Here is a 27,456-nt window from a genome sequence, read left to right as displayed (position 1 = left end):
AGATAACGCCGGACGACCTCGTTTACGTTTTTGACCCAATGGGATGGATTTTGCTGTCAAGGGAGAGTTGAAATTCGGTAAATTTCCACCTGAGCCTAATGCTTTTTTCCAAAATGTCCGGATTCTCCACCAATTGGACTTGGAAAAATCACAGATTTTCAATGAAATCACAAAAAACTATATTTTTTACCTATTCGAATGGCCTTTGCACCCCCCCCCCCCCTTCTTGGCCAAATCTGAGTTTCGAACCAAAATAACGTCAAAAAGTGGTTTCTAGAGCTTGAAAAACGTACAATACCCTACTCGACTTTTTCATAAATTTGCTCCTTTGCACACCCTCCTGGAGCCCCATTTGGGTTTCGAACCAAAGTAACGTCAAAAATGAATTCTGGAGCCCAAAAAACGTACATACCTTACCTATCGATACCCCGCTACTCGACTTTTTCAAAATATTTACCCCTTTGCACCCCCCCCTCTTGGGCTTCCATTTGCGGTTAGAACCAAAATAACGACAAAAATGAATTCAGCGCCTCAAAATACCCTTGTATTAAAAAGATTGACGTCAAAATTTGCATTCATTTCTGAAATATGATTTTTGACACCATAAAAATTGAATCTGTCCCACTGTGTGCCAGCATTTTCTTTTGTTAATGAAAAATATCGTGCTAATCAATGAAAAATATCGTGTTTATCAATGAAAATTATCGGGCTACCACCTTTTTCATTGGTGGAAAAATGCTGTGCTTACCACCTAAACTACCGTTACTAAGCCACGTTTTATCGTTCAAATGGTTATCGTGCTAACCACCTTTTTTATCGTTCAATTATATATTTCCCTATAACAAATAGGGTGATTTATTTCTAATCGCTTCAAAAACGAACCTTTTCGTAACTCTATTTATTTTGCAATGACAACAATAACAAATACTTTGGATTACTACAGATAACGGATATCGTAGCCGAATATAACTGAATTCACAAAGTTTAAATACAACAAAAACATAGCCAAATAATTATGATCGCGAATCCGCGACACCCCTCCCCCACCATAAAGTGTACTTTGACAACTTTTTTGCGAATACTCGCATGCGACCCATCAAAATACACTAAAATTTTGCGTAGAATCCGAATATAACATCAGTTTTGAATTTTAACCCTTGTGTGCCCTTGCCCACCCTACAGTGCTCTTTGACAATTTTTTTGTGAATACTCACGTGTGACCCATTAAAATGCACTAAAATTTCGCATAGAATCCGAATATGTCATTAATTTTCAATTTCTACTTTTTTATGCCCCTCTCCTCATCCAATGTTGTTTTTAAGATGATAAATAAAATTTTAAAAGTTTATGACAAAATAAAAATGAAAATTGTGCAACCGAATTCTTACTATCTAGAAACTAAAATTTACAAGGGAACCTCTTGAGGTGCCACACTCCGATTTGAACGGGACGGCGATTTTCGGAAAGAGCATAGTGTAAAACCCCCAAAACCAAATTTTCAGCTGCCCAAGTTCATTTTTCGATTACCACTCTTGTGGTGTCACTCCCAAAATTGGCTCGAATGTAGATAAACTCGTTAAACAGATTGAGTATAATACACAACTCGATAACTGCATATTCACGCCTTCTGGAGCAAATTCAAAATTCTGGAGAAATTGAAAAATCGCGCTCCAGAATGGCTGGAAATTGTGAAATTTTGATTTGGGGGGTTAGTTACGGACAAAATACAGCGATTCGCGTGAATTTCAAAAATTTCCACACAAACGGGAAACTTTTGATTTTTTGGATTTTTCAATTTTGAAAAAATCTGATCAAAAAGCCACTTTTGAAGTGTCACTCAAAATCTGCTCGAATGTGGATAAACTCGTTGAACAGGTCGAGTGTAATATACAACTTGATTTTTAGCTGTCCAACTTCATGTTCACGCCTTCTGGAGCAAATTCAAAATTCTGGAGAAATTGAAAAATCGCGCTGGAGGCTCCAGAATGGCTGGAAATGGTGAAATTTGGATTTGGGTAATTAATACTACTTTTGGGACTTATTTGGACCATTTTTATTGATCAAGTACGTACTTTTTTAAAAAAAAGCATAAATCGCCAAAAACAGTCAATTTTGAATTTTAAAAAATTCGCCAAAAATCGAAAAATGAACTTGCGCAGCTGAAAATTTGGTTTTGGAAGTTTTTGACTATGCTCTTTCCAAAAATCGCGGTCCCGTTCAAATCGGAGAGTGACATCTCAAGAGGTTCCCTTGTTAGTCGAAATCACTGTCTGTGTAATCATCGCTCATGGATTCTGTGTTTAAACATGACGTGCAATTACATAGAATACATTTGTGGTCATTTTTTTTACAAGAACAGCGATTGTTTCACGTTAAAGTAAGAATTAAAAAAGAAATATGTACCTACAATTGATGGGATGTTTGGATTCTACGCAAAATTTTAGTGTATTTTGATGGGTCGCATGCGAGTATTCGCAAAAAAATTGTCAAAGTACACTTTACGGTGTGGGAGGGGGCACACAAGGGTTAAAATTCAAAATTAGTGGTATATTCAGATTTTATGCAAAATTTTGATGCATTTTGATAGGTCGCATGGGATTATTCATAAAAAAAATTGTCGAACTACAATTTAGGGCGGGGGAGAGAGGCACAGAAGGGTTGGAATTAAAAATTAATGGTATAATCGTATTCTACGCGAAATTTTAATACATTTTGATAGGTCGCACGAGTACTTCGGGGGAAAAAATGTCAAACTAAATTTTGGGGTGGGGGTAACCTCTCAACCACTTCTCTGCGCCATTACTCGTCATTGTGCAGGTATTTTTCAGCCGTTTTTTTTTCAGTTCGGTTGGAAATAATCTTTTCGAACCAGTCTCACAAAAAATTTTTGGTAGCCGCGCATACTTATGACTACAGAACGATTTAACCATCAAAAATGCATAAAAATGCATAAAAACTGCATTTAAAGTGCCATAAAATCCGTTTGTGCTAATTTCCAACAGAACAAAACACATATTTGGTATCTGGCGGTGACACCCTTCACGACTACATTTCATTTTTTTGGTAGCGCCCACGTTCATAAATACACCCCTTTGAGGCTCCAGCCCCCTATTGTGCAATTTTGAAATATTGAAATCATGTGTTTTGGGCTTTCGCGGGTCCCTTCTACATTTTGCCGGATAATTTTTTTAGTAAGCAAAAAATTTCAGTAAAATCGATTTCTAACGTACTTTTTGCTCCGTGAATTGTAGACTATACATACGAAACAAAGACATATTTCAAAATAATAAAATTGATAAAACGTTCATCTACTTCGATACCTACCTACGGCTACATCTGAGCTCTGCACGTTTCATTCCAGTAAATAACTCACCTCATCGTATATAGGCACACGTGTACCTCTAGACCGACACCCTTTCTTATACCTACCCGAGCATTTCACTCGGAGTAAATTACTTCATTCGAATGAAAATTTTACGATTGTACATAGGTACCATCAATAAAATGAAACTCGCGGTGATCTAGCCAAATGCAACAAATTCACTCACCAGTCACCCTCACACAATTGAAAGCGACTTTCCAATTTCATTTCTTCTTTTTTTTCATCGAAAATTACTGAAAATAGTTGCGCTTATCAGAAATGAAAAGTTGCCTACTTGGATGAAATATGGCTCGGTATAAAAAATGTATTAGTCAGCCATCGCGACCGAAAAAAATAGGGGATGCGAATCAACTGTGTAGAAGTCGAAGAGCTATGAAATGCTTACAGGAGGGAGAAGGGCGACTGTGAAGTGTGAACTATGTAGTAGGTATGAGGTGACTTTGAACGTTAAAATAACTAAAAGTGGCATTTTCAAGATGAAAGAAAATGATTGTTGTGGAAATACAGATATCGATATAGTTTTAAGGGTAAGAGGGGGGAAAAAATCAAAGCCAAGGGTGAAAATATTATTGTAATAAAAATCTTCGAATTTTTTCCAGCTGATTTTATGTTAAATATATTTGAATTTAATTTCATTTCGAACGTCGACTCTGTAGCCCTCGTTTAATTAGTTCTTTAAAAAACGACCTTCATGAAAAATTAATAAAATTTATTTTTCGAATATAACGATGTATCGCGTTAAACAGCCTTCGGCCAAAATACGAGAGTTTCCAAGTATGAAATTGAACAATAACAACAAAATTACGTAAACTTTTTGCTACTACTGACAAAGGGTAAAAAAATGGTCATAGATGCCCAAAGTCGTAAGCTCGACGTTAATTAGTTTCTTTCTTCGTAATTAAAATACTTATTTTAAATAAAGCCTACAGAAAGCTTCAGATTTTTACTGTTGAGAATTAAATTTAATATTTAAAAAAAGCCCGAATTGAAGTTTAATTTTTTTTCTCTATTTTTTTAAAGTAATAATATTTTATTAATGATAAATGTATAGACTCGGAGCAATTTTTTTTCATCAATTTAGCGTTTTAAAAAATTGAAAAGTTTATACGATTATAAAAATAGTGCGTGAAATTCGTTGCGTGTTTTTCACTCCAGCTCCGTCGGGAAATTTCAACCCCTAAAAATGGCAACATGATAGAATTGGCGCGCAAGTGCTTATAATCCTTATAAGTTCTTATCAGTGGTTTAGCTTTAGACTTTCATTCAGTTGTCGGGTTTTCAAACATGCTATAGGACGCTTTGCTGCGATTCAAGTTTTGCGAGATGCGATCGGTTACGATTAATTATTTTCCCAATTCGGTGATTTTTATTTTAGCCGTGAATTTGTTATGTGAACGAAGTGAGTAATTTTTTTATCGTTTATTTTACGTAGAAATTATTTTATTGCCTAATTTTTTTAAAAAATTATTAGAATTATTTTCTCTCTTGGTTTTTTGGTTGAATTTTTATTCTGAATAGGTGAATGATGGAAAATTATAAAATTAAATTAAATGATCGTAAAGTGAAATGAGAAGCTCGTTTATTTAAAAAAAATTTCTTCATTATGTTTTTGACATTTTATTTTCATTCAAATTGACGATAATGTTATTTTTTCTCAATCAAAAAAAAATATTAGAATGAAAAATATTTTTTAATAAAAGAAAGAAGTGTTTTTGATGAAAAAAATGCCAAAATAAATATTTTGAAAACTGCATTAAGTACCTTAAAGGTGCCTTTCTCTACTGCTACTAAGTAAAACAAGAGAAATTCTGTAGGTATCGAAAATATGGGGAAATAAAGTTGTAAAAAAATTTAAGAAATTGAGGTATCTACTAAAAAAAATAGTAAAGTTGCATCGATGAGTTTGATTTTTTATGATGATGGATATAAAAACAATAAAAATGTTACATGTTTTACCGCATTGTTTTCGAAAAAACCACCACCAGTGCGATAAAATTTTCCATATTTTTGCTATAAAAATCGTCATAAACATCGAACTGAAGCACTTTTACTATTTTTTTGTGATAATTCTTAATGCAGTTGCGTTGTTATATTTTTCTCTTTCACTTTTTCAATATTATTATTGGTAGAGTAAAATCTACAGATAACTTTTAATCATTACTTACTCGTTGAAAAAAAAAAAAAAAAATGGGAAAGTTTTGCTTGCAACGATGAAAAATTAATTCGAGTTTTTCTTTATGGTGTGCATGTTTTACTACGTGATTCATATAATTTGCGCTGGGAGGGAAATTATTGCATATCTTATATGAATGCAGAATTATGGAATTGAAATCAAATTGAATTATTGATTAGGTTACTGAAAGTTTCAATTGAAATTATTCGATTCGGAGCGATTGAATTAGTTCGAGGAGTAAAGTATACGAGTATTCGTAAAAAGAAGCAATGCTGACCTACCACAAGCGTCTCATTCATATGAGTTGCTGTTGTGGCGAATTATTGAAGCACTGCGCGTTATTTTCGTGATGATTTCGCTGTTGTAGACTTGATATTATTTTAAAATTCATGTTTTCGAATGATTAAGAGGATAGGTGTATTATTTGTGCAAATTAAATTGAAATTTGCTTGTTAGTGAATTGCGGTTGCGGGTATCTTTTTTCGCCTTTAAAAAAAACACACATTTTAATTTTTTATATTCACGTTATTCGCCTGCACAAATTTTTTGCAAACAAAACTGTTCGATATTTGTACTAATTTCTTCGAATCATTATTTGAAATTTTCAACTAAGTATATAAAATATGTATGTATTTTTTTTTCATTCAAACATTCTTTGCGAAAGGTTTTATTGAATTTTGAATTTTCATCGACATTTTCAACTGCTTTACGACATATTCACCCATTTTTACTCAATTTTCAATTTTTGCCCATTTTTATTGGTTTTATCATTCATGCTTATTTCATAAGTTTTATGCTTTTTTCTTGAATTTTTCGATGTTTTATAAACTTTTAGTCGTTTTACAATGTTTTTGAAAATTTTAAATAATTTTTCGCCAATTTTCGCCCAATTTCGTTGATTTAATTGATTTTTGGTTGTTTTTACAGTTTTTGTAAAATTTATGCAATTTTGAAATTTGTTTGATTTTGACATTTTCTTAATTTTTTGTCATTTTCAATAAATTTTTCATCACCTCTAGTTTTTTTGACAGTTTTTTTTTGCATTTTTCCATGTTTCAATGACCTTTTTGGATTCTCAGCTGTTTTTTACGACGTTTTAATCAATTTTTGAGCAAATTTTAAATTTACTCGATTTCACTAGAATTTTATCAACTTCAGGCTATTTTCACTGGTTTTTATGCTAATTTTGTTGATTTTATGACACCCGGAAAGAAGATTTTGCATTTTTACGACGTTTTATCGATTTTTTTTTGAAATTTCTCAACAATTTTTCCACCTGAATTATTTTTCGCAGTTTTTTTCCTGAATTTTGTGATTGGTTCGTCTATTTTTCGTAAATTCAACTCATTTTAACGAATTTTAACGAATTTTTAAGTAATTTTGCGGAATTGTTGCTCAACTATGCTAAAATTTCATTGGTAGTTTTCTCTAATTTTAATCTGATTTTTCAAATTTCATGACTTCTAATATATAATTTTTGAAAATTTTGTTTAGTTTTGAGATGACATATCATCAAAGATTTTTTTCGTGAGGAGACGCGGAAGGACGCAGTCCCTCCTCCCCCCTCAAAGAAAGTTCAATTATATAAAAAATTGCCATAAAAACTTTAAAAAAAATAAAAATAATACTTAATAAATTTTGGTAACTTTTTCAACAAATTTTGAATTTTTTTTAGGTCAAAATTATCCAAATACAAAATTAACAAAGGTTACCACATTGAAATTTTCGAGTTTGGAACATCAGTTCTTGAAGAGCAAAAAAAAGGTGAAAAAATAATTTAGGAACATTCTTCGATTTTGTTCTCAAAACACATTGACCTGGGGGGGGGGGTATGAAAATTAGGGACTTGCAGCTTCAATTCATCGTCTCTTCAAGGAAGGATGAAATACCAAAAAAGGCTGTATATCGTCATTTTTTTGTAATTTTTAAATGCTGTTTCATTACCTAGAGTTTTTTTTTGTTTTTTTGTTTCTTGAAAGTTTCGATCGTTCATCGACTTTTTCTGATTTTAACTGTTTTTACAACATTGTAACCAACTTTCAAGCGATTTTCTAAAATAGTTCTCTCAACTGTTCTGAAATTTCATCAAGTTTTGGTCATTTTAAATATTGATTTCACAGATTAAATGACACTTTGTATGATTTTTTCAGAATTTCGTTGAATTTTAAAAATAGTTCATCAATTTTTTGCAATGAATTTTTCTTTATTTTCAGCATTTTTTGATTCGTTTTCTCGATTTTTTTTGACGTTTCATCAATTTTTCATCACTTTCAATTTCGTTGGATTTTAATACCTATAATATTTAATTATTTTTTTATTATTTTAATTTCAGCAGTTTTTTCGTTAGGTACTTTGAATATAATTTGCGTTTCCCCCCCCCTTGAATTTATTGATATTTCATCGATTTTTAGTCATTTTCAACGTGTTTTCGCGACATTTCTAATTTCTTGGCGATTTTGCCATATTTTGCTTTTTTTTTTTGAAATTTCATAAATTTTTGGTTAATTTTTTATGCTGTTTTTCTAATTTTTGTGACATCCAGCTGTACGATTTTTGCCAATTTTCATTTGATTTTAAAAATATTGATTTCATTAACTTCTTGTTGTTTTCAACAATTTTTTCATTCTTAACATCTTTGCAGTCTTTTTTTTTGTTGTAATGTTTCGTCAATTTTAATATTTTTTCGCAGTTTTTACGACATTTTAACCAGTTCCTTGCAATTTTATTATATTTTGCTCGATTTATACCAATTTCTGGTCATTTGTCAGATTCGACGGTGATTTTACTTCATTAACATCATCTTTATGTAATTTTTGCTGAATTTCGTTTGATTTTTATAATTTGGAAGTTTTATTAATTTCATGTTATTTTTTTAAAAAAATTTTTGCGATCCGAAATATGTATTTTTTTTATTGTTTTCTTAAATTTTGCGATGTTTCATCAACTTTCAGTCATTTTCAACTATTTTCACGACATTGTATGTACTTGACAAATTTTAATGTAATTTTCCCTAAACTTGTAGATATAAATGTTGCTGAAATTTCATTAATTTTTGATCATTTTCATCAGATTTTAAGTATGCCAAATTTCGCAGTTTTTATGAAGGCCCTTTTTATAAATTTTGTCGAAGTTAGTTTCAATCGTCAATTTTTTTTTCATAAGTTTCAACAATTTTTTCTTTCTTGAGTTTAGTGATGTTTCGTGAATTTTTAGCATAATTTTCTGCAGTTTTTATGTCATCGACAAAATTTAGCTCAATTTTATCAGGGTTTCGTCATTTTTTTGATAATTTTTAGTAATTTTTACGTCGGTTTTACACTTTTTTGACACTTTATTCTCTCTTCATAAATTTTTTCATTATTTTATGCTTTTTTTTGCGGGTTCAGTTCTTAAATTTTGTGATGTTTTTAATCCACTTTCAGTCATTTTAAAATTGTTTTCACGACACTTCAACAATTTCTTGAAGTGTGAACATTTTTTGGAAGATAAATTCAGCTTGGATGCAATCTTAATAGAAAAGAGAGAGGAATTTCTAAGGACGGAGTTATTTTTTTCATTAAGAAATATTATCTTAGGAACGTTCGCATTTTTTGAATAACATGGTTGTGAGATTTCATGTTAGCAACTAGCGTGAAAGGAAGTATTTCGCATGCATGTGCAATAAATGCATAAATTACGAGTAATTCTTGCATATATGTATTAGCTTCATTGAAACTGATAAATATCCATAAGAAAGCCACAATTTGCGTCGATAGAATTGGTTTCAAGCTATCTGGGTAACGCGAATATCAATAAAAATTGGTACATTACATTTTACATATGCATATTTTTGTATTTTCACTAGAAGAAAAAATGCATAGAATATTTCACTTTTCACTATTCGAGCAACTGAATTAAAACTTGTAATGTTGGAAAATTAGACGAAGGGTGAGGAGTGAAATTGAAAGTACGAGTAATGTTGATTCATACAATATTATACGAAATTTCAAACTTATTCGTCGTACAGTTGGTACTTTGCTGGTACATTATGTTGTGAGTTTTTAGTACCAGTATTCGCACTTTTTGTCTTTTCCGGTAAACTTTTGTGATTTAGTTTATTGGTTGCACGATTTGTGTTCGAGGATTTAGTTACTTATTTAGTATATAAGTATATAAGAAAATACGTAAGTAAGAATGAGACAAAGTCAGCGTATTTTTTGTCGCATTGGAAAATATTCTCGTTCGCGCCAAGTTGGTATTTTTCAAATTATAGAATGCCAATCGCGACTCGCCTTGCCGAGGAAATAATTTATGAAGGAAATGGAAAAATTACATTTCTTAACCGGAGAAAATATCTATGAGAGAATTTCCGAACGCTACATTTCCTTAATCGTTGAGAAGGTGGACCGCTTTCATAAGATGGATTCTTTTATTCAGCAACAATAAGTGGAAAAGAAATATTTTAAAATATAGTACAAAAGATATACCCATAGTATATAAGGGGAAAATGAAAATTCTTACAGTTTCTTCTCTTTTCAAATCAATGCTATTGTTGAAGGTAATTTTTATTTTTTTTCTACCCCTCGACTATTGATCGCTTCAATTAGCTATTTAGTATTTTATTTCGGTTTTGTTTTCGATTAACCCCGATTTTTTGTATGTATAGGTGGTGTGGTGAGAGATGGGAGTTTTTTTCTTTATTCTTTTTTTATTTTTCTGGAGAGTGAAATGATCTTTTGAGTTGAGAGTAGCATGATAGAGGTTGTCTTCGATTCGAGGTACTTATGTGTCGTAAAAAAAGCTGAAAAGGAAAAAAAAACAGGAAATAAAATAATGTAAGTAATTGGTGGTTTAAACCAGTTTTCGTATTGTAAGTTTAAATAACTGGCCCTTATGAAGTTATGATTTATGATATGATTTAATTACCTAATAAATTGTATGAGGAGGTTTTTTATCGTGTAAATTTTCAAAGGAATCAGTGAAGTTGAATAGGTACTCTTATGATGGTGGAGAAGATTTGGCAACGTCGATCGGTGAATGATCTAACGACTAACAACTGCAAGGGGAATGCATTTCTATGCTTTGCGACAATTTTATTGTAATATGATACGATTGTTTTCTTATCAGTTGGTTATCGTATTTTGGAGTCTTCAACCTGGGAGTTTCTATCGTCTATATACGTAATTAGAATTACGCATAGGCTTCGATGTATTCGGGTGGTTAGTTTATTTTTTGCATTCGGTTGTGTCGTTTGTCATTTCGTGTCCGGTGTCTTTTGTACCGAATCTTTATCGAGTAAGATGGTGTGTCATGTCGAGTAATTTTGGTTTTGGGTTTGGCGTTATAATGAGGATGAACGATTTGAATTTTTTTTATCCGCGAATACTATACTTTTGCAAGAGATCTTACAAACATTATCCAAATTTTAATGAAATTGGCGTGGTATATACTGAAACTGAATCGATACCATGTTGGAAATAATAACACAACATCATCAATATTTAAGGTAAAGAACTTTATTATTAAACCTCACCTAATATACATTGATATTATATCATTCTAATCGAAAATTTCAAATTTTCTTCCCTTAAACATACAATTTATGCCTGGTTTTTGATAAAATTGCCCAAAATTTGTAATCTCAGTGAAGTTAGTGGTGACGAAATTTAGTCTAGACCACAAAGCGATAGGTTAAAAATTTCATCCCTTTCCCCCGCCCCCCAACCAAGAACTCGCGAGATTTATTATTTTTCGACTGGTCCTATAAGAATGTGATCACGTTTTAAAAACGTTGTACGTAAAATTGGTGTTTTGTTGACGGAAATTTGGAGATGTATTATCAACTTTTAATCGTTTTCAATTGTTTTATGCCACTTCGACAATAAGTTTAAACAATGTTTCATACAAATTTTTGCTAAATTTGACCGAACTTGAACAGTATTTTGTCAATTTTCAGATTTTTTCATCAAGTGTTTTTTTTTTAAATTTCAGTTTGACATTTTTTTTTACTAGTTTTTGCATAATTTTAAGCATTCGAAGTGTCTACTGGCAAGAAATTAGCAAGAAAGCAAGAAAATAGTACAGAAATTCTTCGAAAAGCAAGAAAATTTCAAAAAAATTCACATCAAAAATCTCTGAAAAATTAAAGTTATCCCACCAATTTTGAAAAATGTGAAGATCAGGAAAGTCAAATCCTTTCATTAAAATTGGTGTTATTTCTACTTGTCGAATTACAAATTTTCCAAGATGCTGCTTATAAAACTTTTCAGAATTCAAAAATTAAATAGAAAAATTCTAGGAATACTCGTAGCACCCAAACCATTTGAAAAGTGCAATTTTTTTTTTGAAGGAAACCAAAAAATTTTTAGTCGTTTTTTGAACTAATTTTTTCGAAAAATTTTCGCTCGAGCAGTAATTTTGCCTCCGTTTTAATAGAATATTCATTTATTATCAACGATTTTCGGAAAATTACCAAAATGTTGATTTTTCTATTTTTTTTTTTGCTTCAACGAATACATTTTTTAGAGAAAACGGGGGGGGGGGTAACGAAGATTATTTATGTGTAAATATGAGGGGTGGGTATAAAATTTCATGTTTGAAAGCAAGAAAAAAGCACTAAGTAGGCAAGAAGAAAGCAAGAAATTTGCTTTTTTGGTTTCAGTAGACACTCTGGCATTCGATTTTGTTGATATTTGATAATTTTTTCCTGATTTTCAACAACAAGAGTCTGTTTTCTCAAACATGATGGTGGCTTCAACAGATTTAATAATTTCTGCCACTTTTTACCAATTTCACCCAAAAATTTGGTTGCTAAAATTGCTTTGGGAAAAAATTCCAGAAATCATGTGTTTTTCAAACAGAAATGTCAATATAATGGCAACAATGTGAGTAATTTACGAATACTTTGTACATTTACTCCTTTATTATTTATTTCAACTGATTAAACTTACTTTTCAGGGTTAGAATTGAAAATCCCTACCATCCGCTGAAATTGTCAAAGTCTCTATCGCTTCCTTCAAAAAATAGCAAAACGTCTCAGCTTTTGTCAAAATTGCCAAAAAGGGTCGTTCTTTTGGATAAAAATTTCTAAAACATATGGCATTCACAAAACATTTCAAAAATTCTCAATTTTTTATCCAAAAATTGTCCAAAGGTCTTGCTTAATTGGTCAAATATCGTCAAAAAGCCATTGCTTTCTTTTCAAAACTGTCGGTCTCGTTTTTGTCAATATTTTTTTCCAAAAAAGGTCACGTTTCTACAGAGAAGTTGTAAAAAAAAGTCTAATTTTTTCGACAAAAATTACAAAACAGAAAGTTTTGTTTTTTGCTAAAAATGAAAAAATCAAAAAGTGATGAAAAATTTTGCTTTTTTACCTAAAAATGTCGAGAGCCTCACGTTTTTTTGTCAAATAAAGAGATACTAAAAACGTGTTTTTTTTTACAAAAATCATCATTTTTTTTTCAAAAATTGCTTAAAATTACTTTTTAGGGTTAGATTTTAAACCCGCTACGATTAATTGAATTTGTCGAAGTCTCTCGCATCCTGCAAAAAATAGCAAAACGTCTCAGCTTTTGTCAAAATTGACAAAAAGTGTCGTTTTTTTGATAAAAAGAAGGAGGGTCATTATGGGCATTTTCGTGCCCCTCGCTACTTCGAGACTTGAATGGCCTCTTCTTATAGGGGATGGTCCCTAGTATTAATATTAGGCGGTATTTTCCCAGAAAAGCCCATAGGGGGGGCTGTGGGGTGGCCCCAAGTCGAAAATTTCAAAAATTTTTAGAACCACTGCTCGAAAATGTAAAAAATTAAAAGTAGCGAATATATGTTGCTTTAAGGGTAGGCAATGCAGAACGTAACGCTTTTTTCATTTTTGACCTTTTTGGGGGTTGTGGTGGGGGTATTTCTATTTTTGAAAATTTTGAAACCCCCTTTTTTGACCCTTCCCGTCGAGCCCCGCTAATGCCCTTTTCATGGTTTATTGCTACTAGTAGTAAGTTCAATTGATATCATTTGCAACCCCCTCACCAACTTGGCTCATATCGAAAAATTCAATTTTTGACTTTTTTTTGAGGTCCATATTTTGGGAAACCATGAAAAGCTATCGAGGTCCGGTTTGCGGCAAATATGTTGAATTTTACTTCTTAATCGACTGGCATGCTTGAATTTTTATTTCAAGTCAATTTTTGACCTCATTGTTGCAGATCACTTTTGGGGGTGGCGAACTTTGAGAACCCCTGAAAAAAGTTGTAAAGTGAATTTTTTCAAACTTTGAGCTGAAATGGTCTTAAATACATGTGTTTAACCAATATAATATGCGAATGCGATATTTTAATACAATTTAGTCATTTTGGGTGATTTTATCAAAAAAAGTAGTGTTTTAACAACAGGCATAGCTTTCCGGCAAAAGTTAAGCTACATGTATTCGTGGTAGTCCAGTCATTAAAGACATTTTTGCAGGAAAAATTAATATCAAACCGATCTTTCGCAGATATTGTTCACAGAGGTCCCCTCAACAACCTACTAAAAGTCCTGGCCCCTACGGGGTCCGGAACCCCCTCAAAGGGGGTGGAACCTCGCCCGAAATCAGTTTTTCGCCATTTTCTCTCCCGCATTGCATTTTAGCGAAAAATATGTGGCTAGATAAAAGAATCTATGTCGAATTTCCGATGTAATGATGTATCAACTTCCCTTGTATGTTCAAAAGGGGCGAAACTGCAACCATTCAAATGAAGGGGTTCTCTGAAAAATACATAAAGGCTATAGCCGCTATAGGCTCCTAAGAGGGGTGAAATGGTCATCGAAATCGTTCGAGTTGATATTAGCATGGGAGGTAGGTACCATTGAGAAACTTCCGCGTGGAAAGTTTCAGATCCACACCCCCTCCCCTTTTTGGAGAGCCCCCCTTTTCTGAAACTTCAATAACACTTTTCTCAGCCCCATTCCAACCGATTTTGAAAATTTTTCAGTATGTTATGTATATCCTTATTAGGTATCCCCACAAAAATTTTTAACCCCCTCCCCTCATATTTACCATTCAGGTGTAAAAATGTGTCATAGGGAGGGTTGGGAGTAAAATTGGTATTTTAGGGAAAAAAACTAAGAATTAATGAGTAGGGTATAGTTTTCTTATGATTCGATACCACTGAGCACGAATATGACGTCAGATTTTTTGCTACACTCATCTAGCCCTCTACAGAACACTTGGCCGCCTCAATTTTTATTTTTATTATTGTGAAAAAGCATAATATTAGTTGAAATACGCCATTTTGAAGGGTAAATATAAGGGGAGGGGGTTGAAAATTTTTGTGGGGATACCTAATAAGGATATACATAACATACTGAAAAATTTTCAAAATCGGTTGGAATGGGGCTGAGAAAAGTGTTATTGAAATTTCAGAACTTTTGTCGGAAAAGCTATGCCTGTTGTTAAAACACTACTTTTTTTGATAAAATCACCCAAAATGACTAAATTGTATTAAAATATCGCATTCGCATATTATATTGGTTAAACACATGTATTTAAGACCATTTCAGCTCAAAGTTTGAAAAAATTCACTTTACAACTTTTTTCAGGGGTTCTCAAAGTTCGCCACCCCCAAAAGTGATCTGCAACAATGAGGTCAAAAATTGACTTGAAATAAAAATTCAAGCATGCCAGTCGATTAAGAAGTAAAATTCAACATATTTGCCGCAAACCGGACCTCGATAGCTTTTCATGGTTTCCCAAAATATGGACCTCAAAAAAAAGTCAAAAATTGAATTTTTCGATATGAGCCAAGTTGGTGAGGGGGTTGCAAATGATATCAATTGAACTTACTACTAGTAGCAATAAACCATGAAAAGGGCATTAGCGGGGCTCGACGGGAAGGGTCAAAAAAGGGGGTTTCAAAATTTTCAAAAATAGAAATACCCCCACCACAACCCCCAAAAAGGTCAAAAATGAAAAAAGCGTTATGTTCTGCATTGCCTACCCTTAAAGCAACATATATTCGCTACTTTTAATTTTTTACATTTTCGAGCAGTGGTTCTAAAAATTTTTGAAATTTTCGACTTGGGGCCACCCCACAGCCCCCCCTATGGGCTTTTCTGGGAAAATACCGCCTAATATTAATACTAGGGACCATCCCCTATAAGAAGAGGCCATTCAAGTCTCGAAGTAGCGAGGGGCACGAAAATGCCCATAATGACCCTCCTTCTTTTCAAGACATGTGGTATTTGTAGAAAATTTTAAAAATTCTCAATTTCTTATCCAAAAATAGCTCAAAAGTCTCTCTTGATTGGTCAAATATTGTCAAAAAGCCTTACTTTCTTTTTAAAACTGTCAGTCTCGTTTTTGTCAATATTTTTTCCAAAAAAGGTTACTTTTTTACCGAGTAGTTGTAAAAAAAAAGTTTTTTCGACTAAAATTACAAAACAAGAAGTTTTGCTTTTTGCTAAAAATGAAACAAAATTTTCGCTTTTTCCAAATTGATGAAAAATTGTGCTTTTTTACCTAAAAATGTCAAAAGCTTCACTTTTTTTCCAAATGAAAAAATACTAAAAAAATCAGTCACTTTTTTTAGAAAAAATTCCAAAAATCAACATTTTTTCTCAAAAATGGTCAAATAGTTTTCTTTTTTGTCATTTTTTGCTGAAGTGGTCAAAATCTCTCTTTTTTTGCTTAAAATTGCCCAAAATCTTGCTCTATCACCAAAAAAAGTTGCAAAATGGTTTCACTTTTCAGAAAATTTGGTATCATTTTTTTGCAAGCAATTACCAAAAAGTTTTTTTTCCATATTTTTTAAGTGAAATTTTCTGTCTTTCAACGTGGATATTTTTTAAGCCGGAACCTGTACAAAATTTTCAAGACTAAAATCCACGAGATGCTGAAGTTTTATGACGCTGGCTTTTAAGAGCACAAATTTTCAAAAATATACTTTTAATGCTAATATTTTGTGACACTTGGGGGGGGGGGTGTTTTTATACGAAATTACGCCAACTCAAGCGAAAAACATATCCATTGATTTGAAACTTTCTTTGAAGAGGAGACTTTACCTCCGATTCTTGTGATTTTTTTCTGCATTGAAAATATTCTTCTCACGTCTTGTAACTTTTTTGATAACTTGTTGGTCATTTTTTAAAACTTTTCTTTTTGGAAAAAATTGAAAACAAACCCTGCATTTTCGTTTACATATTTTTATTTTTTGCAAAATTTTATTCCACTTCGATAATATTTTGTTATTTTTTTGTGGTTATCAATCATTTTCTTGTGTTTGGTGTTTTTCATCCTGAGATTTGGCAGAAACTTGACGATGTTGCTCCAATCTTTAATCATTTAAACTTCGGTTAACAACACATTTTTGAGCAATTTTTGCAAAATTTTACCCAATTGTAAATTTTTTTGAGTTTTTTTGTAATTTTCTGATTGTGTTATTTTTTCAAAATTTGATGCGACGTTATTTTGTTCTAGTTTTGTATTAGTTTTGCTCAATTGTACTGAAATGTCAATTTTTCTATTTATACTTACCTATAATTTACTTATATGATATTTTGCGTAATTTTTACAAAATTTCATTTAATTTAAAAAATGTTTATATTAGTCTGATTTTTTTCAAATTCTAATGAGGGAAAATTAATTTTGATTCACTAGAAATTATGATATTGAAGTCTAGGGGAAAATTATTGAAGTTGATGAAGTTTGAACTGGTCTATAATCCAATCAAAATACAGCGTTTTTGCCAAAATTGCAAAAAATAAATTTTTCATTTATTCTCTTTTCAGGCATTTTTGCCAACTGCTTCTGTGAGATAAATCAGTACCTAATCATCTTCACTTCGAAAACTCATGTTCATATTTGATAGTGGATGATTCCGTGTATTTCACTGCTTAAGGCAAATAAGTAGATAGCACGTGAATAATTCGTTCTTAAGTTGATAAAAGATAAACAAATAAAAACGCGTACTAATTACCTAGTTAAATAATGAATACCTACATCGTAATCATCGGAGTAGTATTTTATTATATTCATCTTTAGATAAGTAGGTACATACATATTTCAATAGTATTCCGAGAACAGTCGAAGTGGTGGTGTTAGTTTCTCTGTTAAGTGAGCTAGTTTGAAATCAGTTTTGAAAATTCGATAGCAAGATGGAAAAATTATACGTGAAAAACGTGATTTCGAACTTATTCGCATATCGAAGTCATATTTTCGGTGAAGGAAGTACGTATTACGGATTTGAACCCAAAACATCGGATCAGAACGGAGATCAAAAGCTTCCAGATGGTTTCAACTCAGACCACCAGTATGGAAAAATTCTTTACAAAAATAAAGACGGCGATATTTTGAAATCGGGACCGGTAATGATTAAATTTTCACCGAAGGCATGCTTTACGAGGTGGATTTTATTTTCTTTCACGAACGAAATGATTTTCTATACCAAAATTCTTCCTGTTCTGAATACTCCAGAGGTTTCAGTACTTGGTCTGTTTCCAAAATTTTACCACGGTGAAATAATATTCGACGTTGAACAAGACCACTCTGCACTTGTACTCGAAGATTTGACATTCAAAGGATACAGAATGGCTGAAAAGAAATCGTTCTTGGATTACCAGCATTTGGCTTTGATGATGCGCAAACTCGGTCAGTTTCACGCTCATTCTTATAAAGCTAAGAATACCGTACCAGATTTATTTTATCCTTTGGCAAACAACTTTCAAGAAGCCATCCAGTTAATGAATGGAGAATACACTGATGTGTTGGCTAAAGTTGGTCAACGCGGATTACAACAATTACAAACAGATTCCGCTTACTCAGCTTATATTCCCATGATCACTGAAATGATTCAACGCAGCGACGACATTTTCAAGCAGATTTTAACAGAAGGAAATCATGATGCGGTGTCAGTAATTGTTCACGGTGATTACTTGAGAAATAACGTGATGTTTAAGTATAAAAATACTAATACTCCAGAGCCCGACGATCTAGTAATGTTAGACATGGCAAGATATCGTTATGGATCACCTGTGATCGATTTAGTTACCGTCATGTATTTGCACGCTGACCAAGAAATGAGGAACAAACACTGGAATGATTTAGTCGACGAATATTATACCTCTTTGAAGGAAACATTCCCAGAAAATCCTGTCCCAAGTAAGGATGAAATATTATCCGAGTTCGTTGAAAAATCCTTCTTTGGATATTTCGTGGCGTCGTACTTTTTGCCTCTCCTCATTGCTGACGATAATAACACGCATTCTGCGGATGTTTACGAATGTTTGTCAGCATCGGATGAAGTTTCTCCTTCAATTGATACCCTAGTGGATTCGATGACCAAAATACTTCTAGCTGAAGGTGGAAACGAAGCTAGTCAAGTTTTGGGTGATATTCTTCGTGATTTGATCGATAGAGGTTTTATTTGTAAAAAATCAGCCTGATTGTTAACTTACGTAATTTTTTATTTCAATTTTTGTGTACGTATGTGTTTTATTGTTTACTTGACGTTTTTCATCATGTGTTTTGATTTAATTTTTATTTTCAATTTACCTCCTAGCTAAATGTCGCCATACTTGACCTATTCGTGTAGTCATACTCATTCGTTGAACTTTCTGAAACTTTTTTCGTGATGGTATGTTTTGCTAAATTTTTCAAAATTTCATTTTTTTTTACAAAAGTAAACTGTTGATTGAACTTTTTAAAAATGTCTCGTGATTGAATATTTTGCTAAATTTTTCATGTGGATTTCACAAGTAAAATAAATTTTTTCCAAATTGAGGTTCAATACATTTTTTTTTCATTTTTCCTCCCTAAAAATCATTTTTTAAAAAAAGTCATTATTTTTGAAAATTGTTGATCCTAGGTATGAATTTTTCCAATCGAAGTAGTATGTGACCTATTTTTTAAAACCTGCAACGTGCATACTTACTATGTACTCGTACTTACGAGGGAAGTATCTCAAATGGCAAACAAATTTGGAACTGAAAAAAAATAGGTACATCATCACTCAAAATTTTAGGTGCTAAAGAGCATTTTTCGATTTTTGTTGAATTCATTAAATTGATCTAGAAAGGACAAAATTTACCAATGTGCTCTATTTTCGACCCCCCCTACTCGATTAAAAATGGTTTCGAATCCTTTTGAGCAGTTCTGGGGCCTCTGCAGATTTTTGATAGTTGAAATTTCCACAAAATTTTGCATAGTGAAATTAGATAGCTAAAATTTATTTTACATCTTCTAATTTCAACATTCTGAGTGCCATTCTGAAGCCACCAGTCATATTTTCGGAAGTCCAGATTCCCCCCCCCCCCCCAGTCATGCAAACTGTCTAAAATCAACTTAATGTCAAGTAAATTTTAGCTTTTCAACTTAATTGGATAAAACTTTGTAGAAACAATTTCTAAAAATCTGCTGAAGGCTCGAGAACTGCTCAAAATGGTGCTAAACCGTTTTCAATCGAGTTGGAGGGGTTAAAATAGGACTACATAATACAAAATTTCAGCTTTCTAGATCGACAGAAATTTGTCAAATTTTGATACAGGTGGCATATTTTGACAAAGGCAGCAAACTTGAAAAAATTTTAGACTTGATAAAGAAGTTATTTGCCAACTTTTTTGGAACTTGAATTACACATTTTTGAACGCATCATTCAAATTCTAAAATTTTGAAATCAAAAAAATCAAACTCCTCACATGAAAAAACATTGTTTTTCATCATATCAAAATACAAATTTTTGAAAAGTTTTGGCCCTCAGTTCGTTCGAGCCTGTTTGCTTTTATTTTTCAAAGTTGGAGTTTTCTAAAAACCCTCATTCAAATTCTAAAATTTTGAAATCAAAAAAATTGACCAAAATACAAATTTTTGAAAACTTTATGTACAGCTACATAAAAGGCTAGCGGCACAGGTTATTTTTTACATTAATGAAAGGAGGTTGGATTTTTGGAGAAAGGAGAGTAAAGCTGAAGGGTTTTAAGCTATTTTGCGGCAGAGTTTTAGGAAGGTTTAGTGACTTTCTTAAATTGGTATGATCTTGACAGGTGAGTAAGATGTGGGAGATGATGAGTTGGACTTGACATGTAGAGCATATTGGAGGGGATTCTATTTAGAAGATATGAGAGTGGGCGAGGAGGGTATGGCCTGTATGTACACAGTAGTGGTCTGCGCGGGTCGGGCAAGCCTGCGGGCTTACCCGACCCGGCCCAAGTACTCGGGCAAAAAGCCCGACCCGAAAGCCCGAAACAAGTCCAACCAGCCCAAGCCCGACCCGACAATAATTTTTCAACACTTCCGTTGAATTTTGTTGCAACGTTGGCGTGATGCGACGAGATGGTTTTCCCAACAATAGGCATTGTTGTGATGTGAACATGGTGCTACACTTCTTTATTTATGAGTACTCACAGCGCGTGCGTTGAGTACCAGTTACGTACTGAAACCCGAACCCAAGAAAGCCCGACAAGCTTGGCCCGACCCGACCCGACTTTTATCGGGCTCACCCCATGGGCTTTCGGACAGGCCCGTGCAGACCACTAGTACACAGCATAAGGCAGCAGTCCGCAGCCTGCTTCCTGGACAAATCTTGAATGTTGGTGGTGTGACTTTGGCTGGGCCATCACATCAGACACAGGAACAGGTGTTTCTAGTACAGGTGAAATCTTTAGTGACTAATTTGCTGGTAAGTCTGCTGTTTCATTTCTCAAAATTCCTGAGTGGGCTGGAATCCAGGCTATGGTAACATCCATGTCACATTGGAGAGATGAGATTTCTGAGGCAATTGGACGTTGCTCAGATTTAGATCTTAGTTGAGAGATGGAATTTAGTGAATCTGTGAAGTTCACAACTTTGTCGAGTCTGCTCTCAATTGCCATGTTTATAGATGCAAGTACATATAACATACAGTTCACATGAAAGAATACTGAACAAGCACGGAAGTGGAAATTGCAAAACCTTGCTTTCACAAACGACCGAACAACTACAATGATCCATGGATTTTGACCCATGGGTGTGAAATGAAATGAAATCATTATACTGAGCAGTGAGCAATGAAGTTATTGATGACTTGAGTGTTGAGTTGAGTGTGTTCAAGTAATGATGTGTCAAATGAGAGAATACATATTTTTCTTAGTTTTTGGAGGATTTTCTGGATAGAATGGGGGAAGAGGACATAGCTGAATGGAGTTTGAAATCAAAGAGGCTTTATGGAGATGAGTCGTACGCATATGGGAGATTGGAATCAATTGTTGAGACTATGGTGAGAGGGAGACAGTCAACAGTTTTAAGGTGAATGAAAAATTTTGAAAATTCCATGTTTGAGGCTTCTAAAAATTGAACAGGGAAAACGAAAATTTTTTATAAGTCATGTTAGCTCGGCTATAAAAAGATTTTTTATTCACCTTAAAACTGTTGACTGTCTCCCTCTCACCATAGACTCGAAAATTGATTCCAATCTCTCATAGGTGTATGACTCATATCTCCATAAAGCCTCTTCGATTCTAAACTCCATTCAGCTACATCTTCCTCCCCCATTCTATCCAGAAAATCCTTCAAAAACTAAGAAAAATACGGATTCTCTCATTTTGTTACATCATTACTTGAACACACTCAACTCAACACTCAAGTCATCAATAATTGGCCGAATTGTTTTCTCATCTTTCGTTTTATTTGGCAAAATTGGTATTTTTTTCTCATATCAGTCGGCAAATTTTCGGTTGAACCCCCCTCCCCCTCCCCTTATAAGTATTTCTGCCCACATTTGATTTTCAAGAATTCATTAATAAATTAATTTTATTAGCTCCTGAATTAATGTTGACCGATTTGTATGCTCTTTCGATTTTGTTTTGCAAAATTCAACAATTTTGTTGCCAGTTGGGATACCATTCTTGGATCAAAATGTCAATAATCATACCCAAACGTGTAAATCCTTTTGTTTTAGCTTAAAATTTATTCAAGTAAATGCTTAGTCCAATGATTATCGTACATACCTACCTCTGCCTATCACTTCAGTTCGAAAAAATCCCATACTTCCATACCGGGAGAGAAGATATTGGAGTTTCTCTCAACGTCGTATACTTACTTTTGATATATTAAAACATTTTCGAGTGTACTTAAGTGAATTACTTTTCTTCAGTTTTTAAAAACGTTTTATATACGAGTTTTAGGAGAATTCGATGGCTCGGATCGACGAATGAGATGTGTAGTAGTGAACATTATTAGTTTTATTTACGTTGCCTGCAGAGTTTGGCACGCCTGCCTTTTATATTCTTCTTGCGAGGTGATGAAGTGAGATATACAATTACCGCGAGGTAGGAAATTAGAAATGGAAATTGTGGTCTTTGGCGTAGTAGAGGAAAAAAGAACACATTTCCGTCGTACGTGGAAATATGGTTAAAAGTCAAAATTCTCGACGGATATTAGCCCGAGGGGAAAATGCTCTCACGTTTTCCATAATACTATAACCGATTCCACTTGGCAATTATTGAAATTCTTTTTTTTTTTCGTCACTATTCCATTCCTATAGCATGTCGTAGAATTTCTTATATTACGGGAGTAGGTATCTCTTTGTCATTTTTTTTTTCGCGCTGTTTTCAAATGCACTCGTAAGTACGAGTAGGTATATAGCTGTTATTTTTGTTTTGTCGAGCATTTATATAGTAAATTTCGCGAGTTTTACAAGTCAAATAAACTTAATAAATATCTGTACATTTGAGAGAGAGAGCTGTACAACAGGGAAGTTGGTTCGACTATATATTTCGAGCCAACACACGCGCACACAGAAGCAGACTGTACGAAAGTTGAATTCGAAAATAGTTTTTACTCGCTGAAGAGCAAGTGTCTTCGACTCTTGACGCCTTTCGCAGGCGTTATTTTCCATTTTCATTGCTAACTCAACAAAGAGAGGTTTGTTAACGTAATTTTAGGTACATTAAGGCGTTGGAATACCAAAATGCTTTTTCGTTTCCGAATACCACGTTATAACCTGGCTCTGTAGGTATACTATAGAGAGTGGTACCTTACCTCTACGAGTAGGTACGTTTCTTTTGCTCAAAGAATTTGCAATTATTGTCTTCTTTTATACGCCTGTAGGACGTATATTACGTGCTCGACAAACGAATAGGAAATTAAAATTTCCAATTTTTTTTCCTCGATATTTTGTACTTGTACACATAATAGAGCCGATATTAAGGGCGAACATCGATTAATAATAATATAGGTGGTGATTGGGGGAGAGGGGGAGGGGGAGGGGGATTTTTACGAATCTATTGTAATCTGATTACACGATGAGGTTGTAATGTTAGGTCTATATATATAGGAATTCGAGTGAATTCATTCAGGTATGTAGGGCTATGAGGATTACCAAGTTGAGATTCCATTCGTAATACGAACATTTTGCCGGGTTTATTTAACCTTTGGGCGGATATTAAGCGAAATTTATAATGTAGTTGAGATGTTTGCACGAGCAAAGAAATTGACCGCGTGTTTCTTGCGACCAGAATGAAATTTCTACCATTTCGTTTACATTATTCAAGTGTACAACGACCACGATGGCAGTTTTGCTCGGTTATAGGCCCTACCTACCTAAAGACCTAGATATTTTTTGGTCTACGTTTATAGTAATCGACGTGAAATTCTCAACGTCGATTAAAATTCGATCAATTTATTTACCTACTAATACCTATAACTAAATTTGAAACGAGTGGTGTTTGCAAACAGCTCTCAAAATACTCATCTCGATGATTTCTTCATCGTGAGAAAATTCGATTTAAAAAAAAGTACAGGTATCCGGAGTTTATTTCAAGAAAAAATACGTGTAACATATTTTCATCTAGTACCAGTCGCCACAAAATAAATGAAAATATCTATCCAATAACGTACGCGACATAAAAACCAAGAATATAGGACTATATAGGTAGAGGTACAAGCAGGCGACCAAAAACCATAAATCATTCGTCAAAATGACATCATGAACTGGTAAATAAGCAAATATACAGTAAACATAAATAAAACATTATCGCCTCTTCTCGATCGTAACATTATTCAACCAATACGACACTATCGTCCGAATTTAAATAGGTAACCGCCGATATCATTACATTTTTTTTTGGAAATTGCTCCACTCGAAAATATAAAAAAATACTGGTGTACGAAAGCATCCATCATCAAATTCGCAAAATTCATCACTCCGATGGGAATCTCGTCGATTCTCTCAAGTATTCTCGAAGAGGAAAAAAGTGTTCGCGAACGAGGAAAAATATGAAGATCTTGGAGACGAGACACACGTATAGGTATACATCTATAAACTATAAATGGGGAGAGACTGAGGAAAGCAGGATAGAGAGACGTATCGAAACGATGTAATAGAGATAGAAAGTACACATTTATATGTATTTTAAAGATACGTTCCAATTTTTTTTCCACTCGACACGAAACGTTTATCGGAGATGTTATCGATATTAGTACGTGTATGTGCATTTAAAATCGAAATAGATTTTCAGCCACGATTTCATAAATTCGCGTAGGCATATATACGAACGAGTACCATAGGCCTTTAGTTCTTTCCAAATGCTCGAGAATAAATTATTGAAATGATGGAATGATAGGAATTAATAATACAATATGCTTGTAAAATTTTTGTTGAAATGTGAATAGGGTTTTAGGCTGGTGATTAGTCGAGGTTTATGAACTTTCAAGCAGCAAGGACTGTGTAAAGTGTAGGTGGTATTTATTTTTATTCGTTTAAAAATGACTTTCGCTGAAATATTAAAATGATTTTAATTCGGTTTCTTTATATTCTGAACACAAAACCATTTGACTTTTGAGACGTAAAGAATGCTGTATGGGTAGTTAGGTACACCTTGAATTTTTGCAAACGTCAAATTTCCAGAATGTTCCAAAACGTCCAAGAACAGTTGTCATTCTCGAAAAAATGTCAAAATTTTTTCATGACAAATTTTTTTCATTGAAAAAATTTCTCTATTTTTGGAATGAATTTAAAAAAAATTGAAATGTCAAAATTCTTATTGAACATGCCGTATAACTAATTAAAAAAATGAAATACCTGTTACTTTTTCACCTCAGATAATATCAAAAATGCGTTGCCTTTTACTCATTACTCCCTCCTCCCTCCTCCCACCCCTGAAAAAAAGGAATCAAGTGGATTTTTTTGGCCTTTGATACCGATTACGAAGGGTGTCTGCAGGTTTTTGAAAAGAGGTTGCAAACTGAGTGGGTAATGCAAGACACTCTCCGATTTGAAAAAAAAACAAGCTGGTTCGAAAAAGGTTCTTTTGAAACCTCCGGAACCAAAATTTCAGCCACTAATGTTCATTTTGAGATTTTTGATCAATTTTTAAAAATTCAAAGCTTGGAAAAATTTGTTTTTATGGCTATTTTTGAGCCTTTTCGTGAAAATATATTTTTTTAGAAATAAATGAATTAATGCGAATGATTTCTCCATTCTACCCTCTCCCCCCCCCACCGTACTATTCTAAAACCGTCTGTTTCGGGGTGTTCTGGAGTCTCCAGCGTTTTTTTAAATTTTCTCCAAAAACTTCAAATTGGTCTCAAAGGGGCAAAAATGAGGATTTTTAGACAATTTTTAAAAATGAATAACTTTCAGTTTTTTTCTTGAAAATAATTTTTTTTTTATAACCAAATGAACTAATGAGAATGATTTTTGTTCGTTTCAAAACACCTCCCAGCTCCCCCCCCCCCACTCTTCGAAAACCACAGGTTTTGGGTCATTTTAGAGCCTCCGGTGAATTTTATAGTATTTTTTCCGAAAACTTCAATTTTTAGATTTTTTTTTCAGAGCAAAATGAACTGATGTGAATAATTTTTTCATTTCAACCTCCTCCCCTCTCGCTTCACACCTCGAAAATCGCCATTTTTGGGCTATTCTGGAGCCTCCGGCGAATTTTTTTTGCTTTCTCCAAAAACTTCAAATTGTTCTAAAAGTGGCAAAAATGTGGATTTTTGGCCAATTTTTGAGAATTTAAAAAGTTTAGAAAAAATTGCTTCTATCGCAATTTTCAGATTTTCTCATAAAATACTCGTAGGTATTATATGTATTTTTCAGAACGAAATAGGTGAACTAATGTGGACGATTTCTTCATCTCAACCCCTCTCCAACACCTCAAACCTGAAAAATTGTGGTTTGGGGCCATTTTGGAGCTTCCAACGAATTTTATATTCTCACCAAATATTGCAGAAAATTACTCTGGAAGAGGCAACAATTTGAATTTTTGGCCACTTTTTTGATAATTTTTAAAAGTTTTAAAAAATCAGTTTTCATGGTAATTTCTAAACTTTTTTATAAATTTGAATATACATATTTTTTAGAACAAAGTGAACTGATGTGAATGTTTCCTTCATTTCAACCCCCCCCCCCCCCACCGGCCTTCCAATTCGAAAACCATCGGTTTCGGGCTATTTTGGATTTTTCGGCGAATATTCTTGTTTTTTTTTCAAGGATTTCAAATTGCTTTGAAATCTAGTTCATTTTGTTTGAGAAAAAAAAACATAAAAAATTAACACAAAAACAGATTCTTTTATTTTCTAAAATTTTCACAAATTCTCAAAAAATCTAAAATAAAATGAACTTTAGCAAGTAAAATTTTGGTCAAGAGGGTTCTAGGACGAGCTGTGAGGGTAACTAGAAATGAACCTCCTCACTCTCCTCATCCTCTAAAGACGCCAAATTGAGGTTTTCATTAAAACAATTTTCGTTTTGAACTTTACATAGAAATGAAAATAAAATAACGACGCATATGAAAAACATTAAATTAACAACAAAATAGGTAGGTAGTAGGTACATGAAAAATAAAAATTAAAAAATAAAAATGACGTAGATAAGAATGAGATACATTATAGTAGGTAATACGAGTAACAATCATGCTCATTGTTTACAAATAAAACCTCTATCGATCAAATCACGAAGAATATCACCCAAAGTCT

General features: G+C 33.1%; 2 protein-coding genes across 3 annotated transcripts in view; both read left to right on the top strand.

Annotated features, from left to right (window-relative positions):
* Positions 1-4,631: 4,631 nt before the first annotated feature.
* The window catches only part of LOC135843644 (uncharacterized), a 390,290-nt gene continuing 367,465 nt past the window's right edge, over positions 4,632-27,456 (top strand). The window contains exon 1 of one of the 2 annotated variants that reach the window (XM_065361594.1): positions 4,632-4,781. In XM_065361594.1, coding sequence (XP_065217666.1) covers positions 4,706-4,781 — 76 coding nt within the window. In that variant the 5' untranslated portion in view covers positions 4,632-4,705. Of the gene's footprint in view, positions 4,782-10,871; positions 11,041-27,456 lie in introns of those variants that run through there. The other variant, XM_065361595.1, reaches the window with a different exon arrangement.
* On the top strand, positions 17,553-19,038 carry LOC135843325 (uncharacterized). The gene has a single exon (XM_065361162.1). It carries the CDS (start codon positions 17,661-17,663, stop codon positions 18,945-18,947), a length of 1,287 nt encoding a protein of 428 aa, XP_065217234.1. The 5' UTR covers positions 17,553-17,660; the 3' UTR covers positions 18,948-19,038.

The sequence above is a fragment of the Planococcus citri genome, chromosome 4, assembly GCF_950023065.1.
Source record: "Planococcus citri chromosome 4, ihPlaCitr1.1, whole genome shotgun sequence".
NCBI classification, from domain to species: domain Eukaryota; kingdom Metazoa; phylum Arthropoda; class Insecta; order Hemiptera; family Pseudococcidae; genus Planococcus; species Planococcus citri.
Note: the sequence above shows the minus strand (reverse complement) of the source record. Positions and strands in the feature narration are given on the sequence as shown.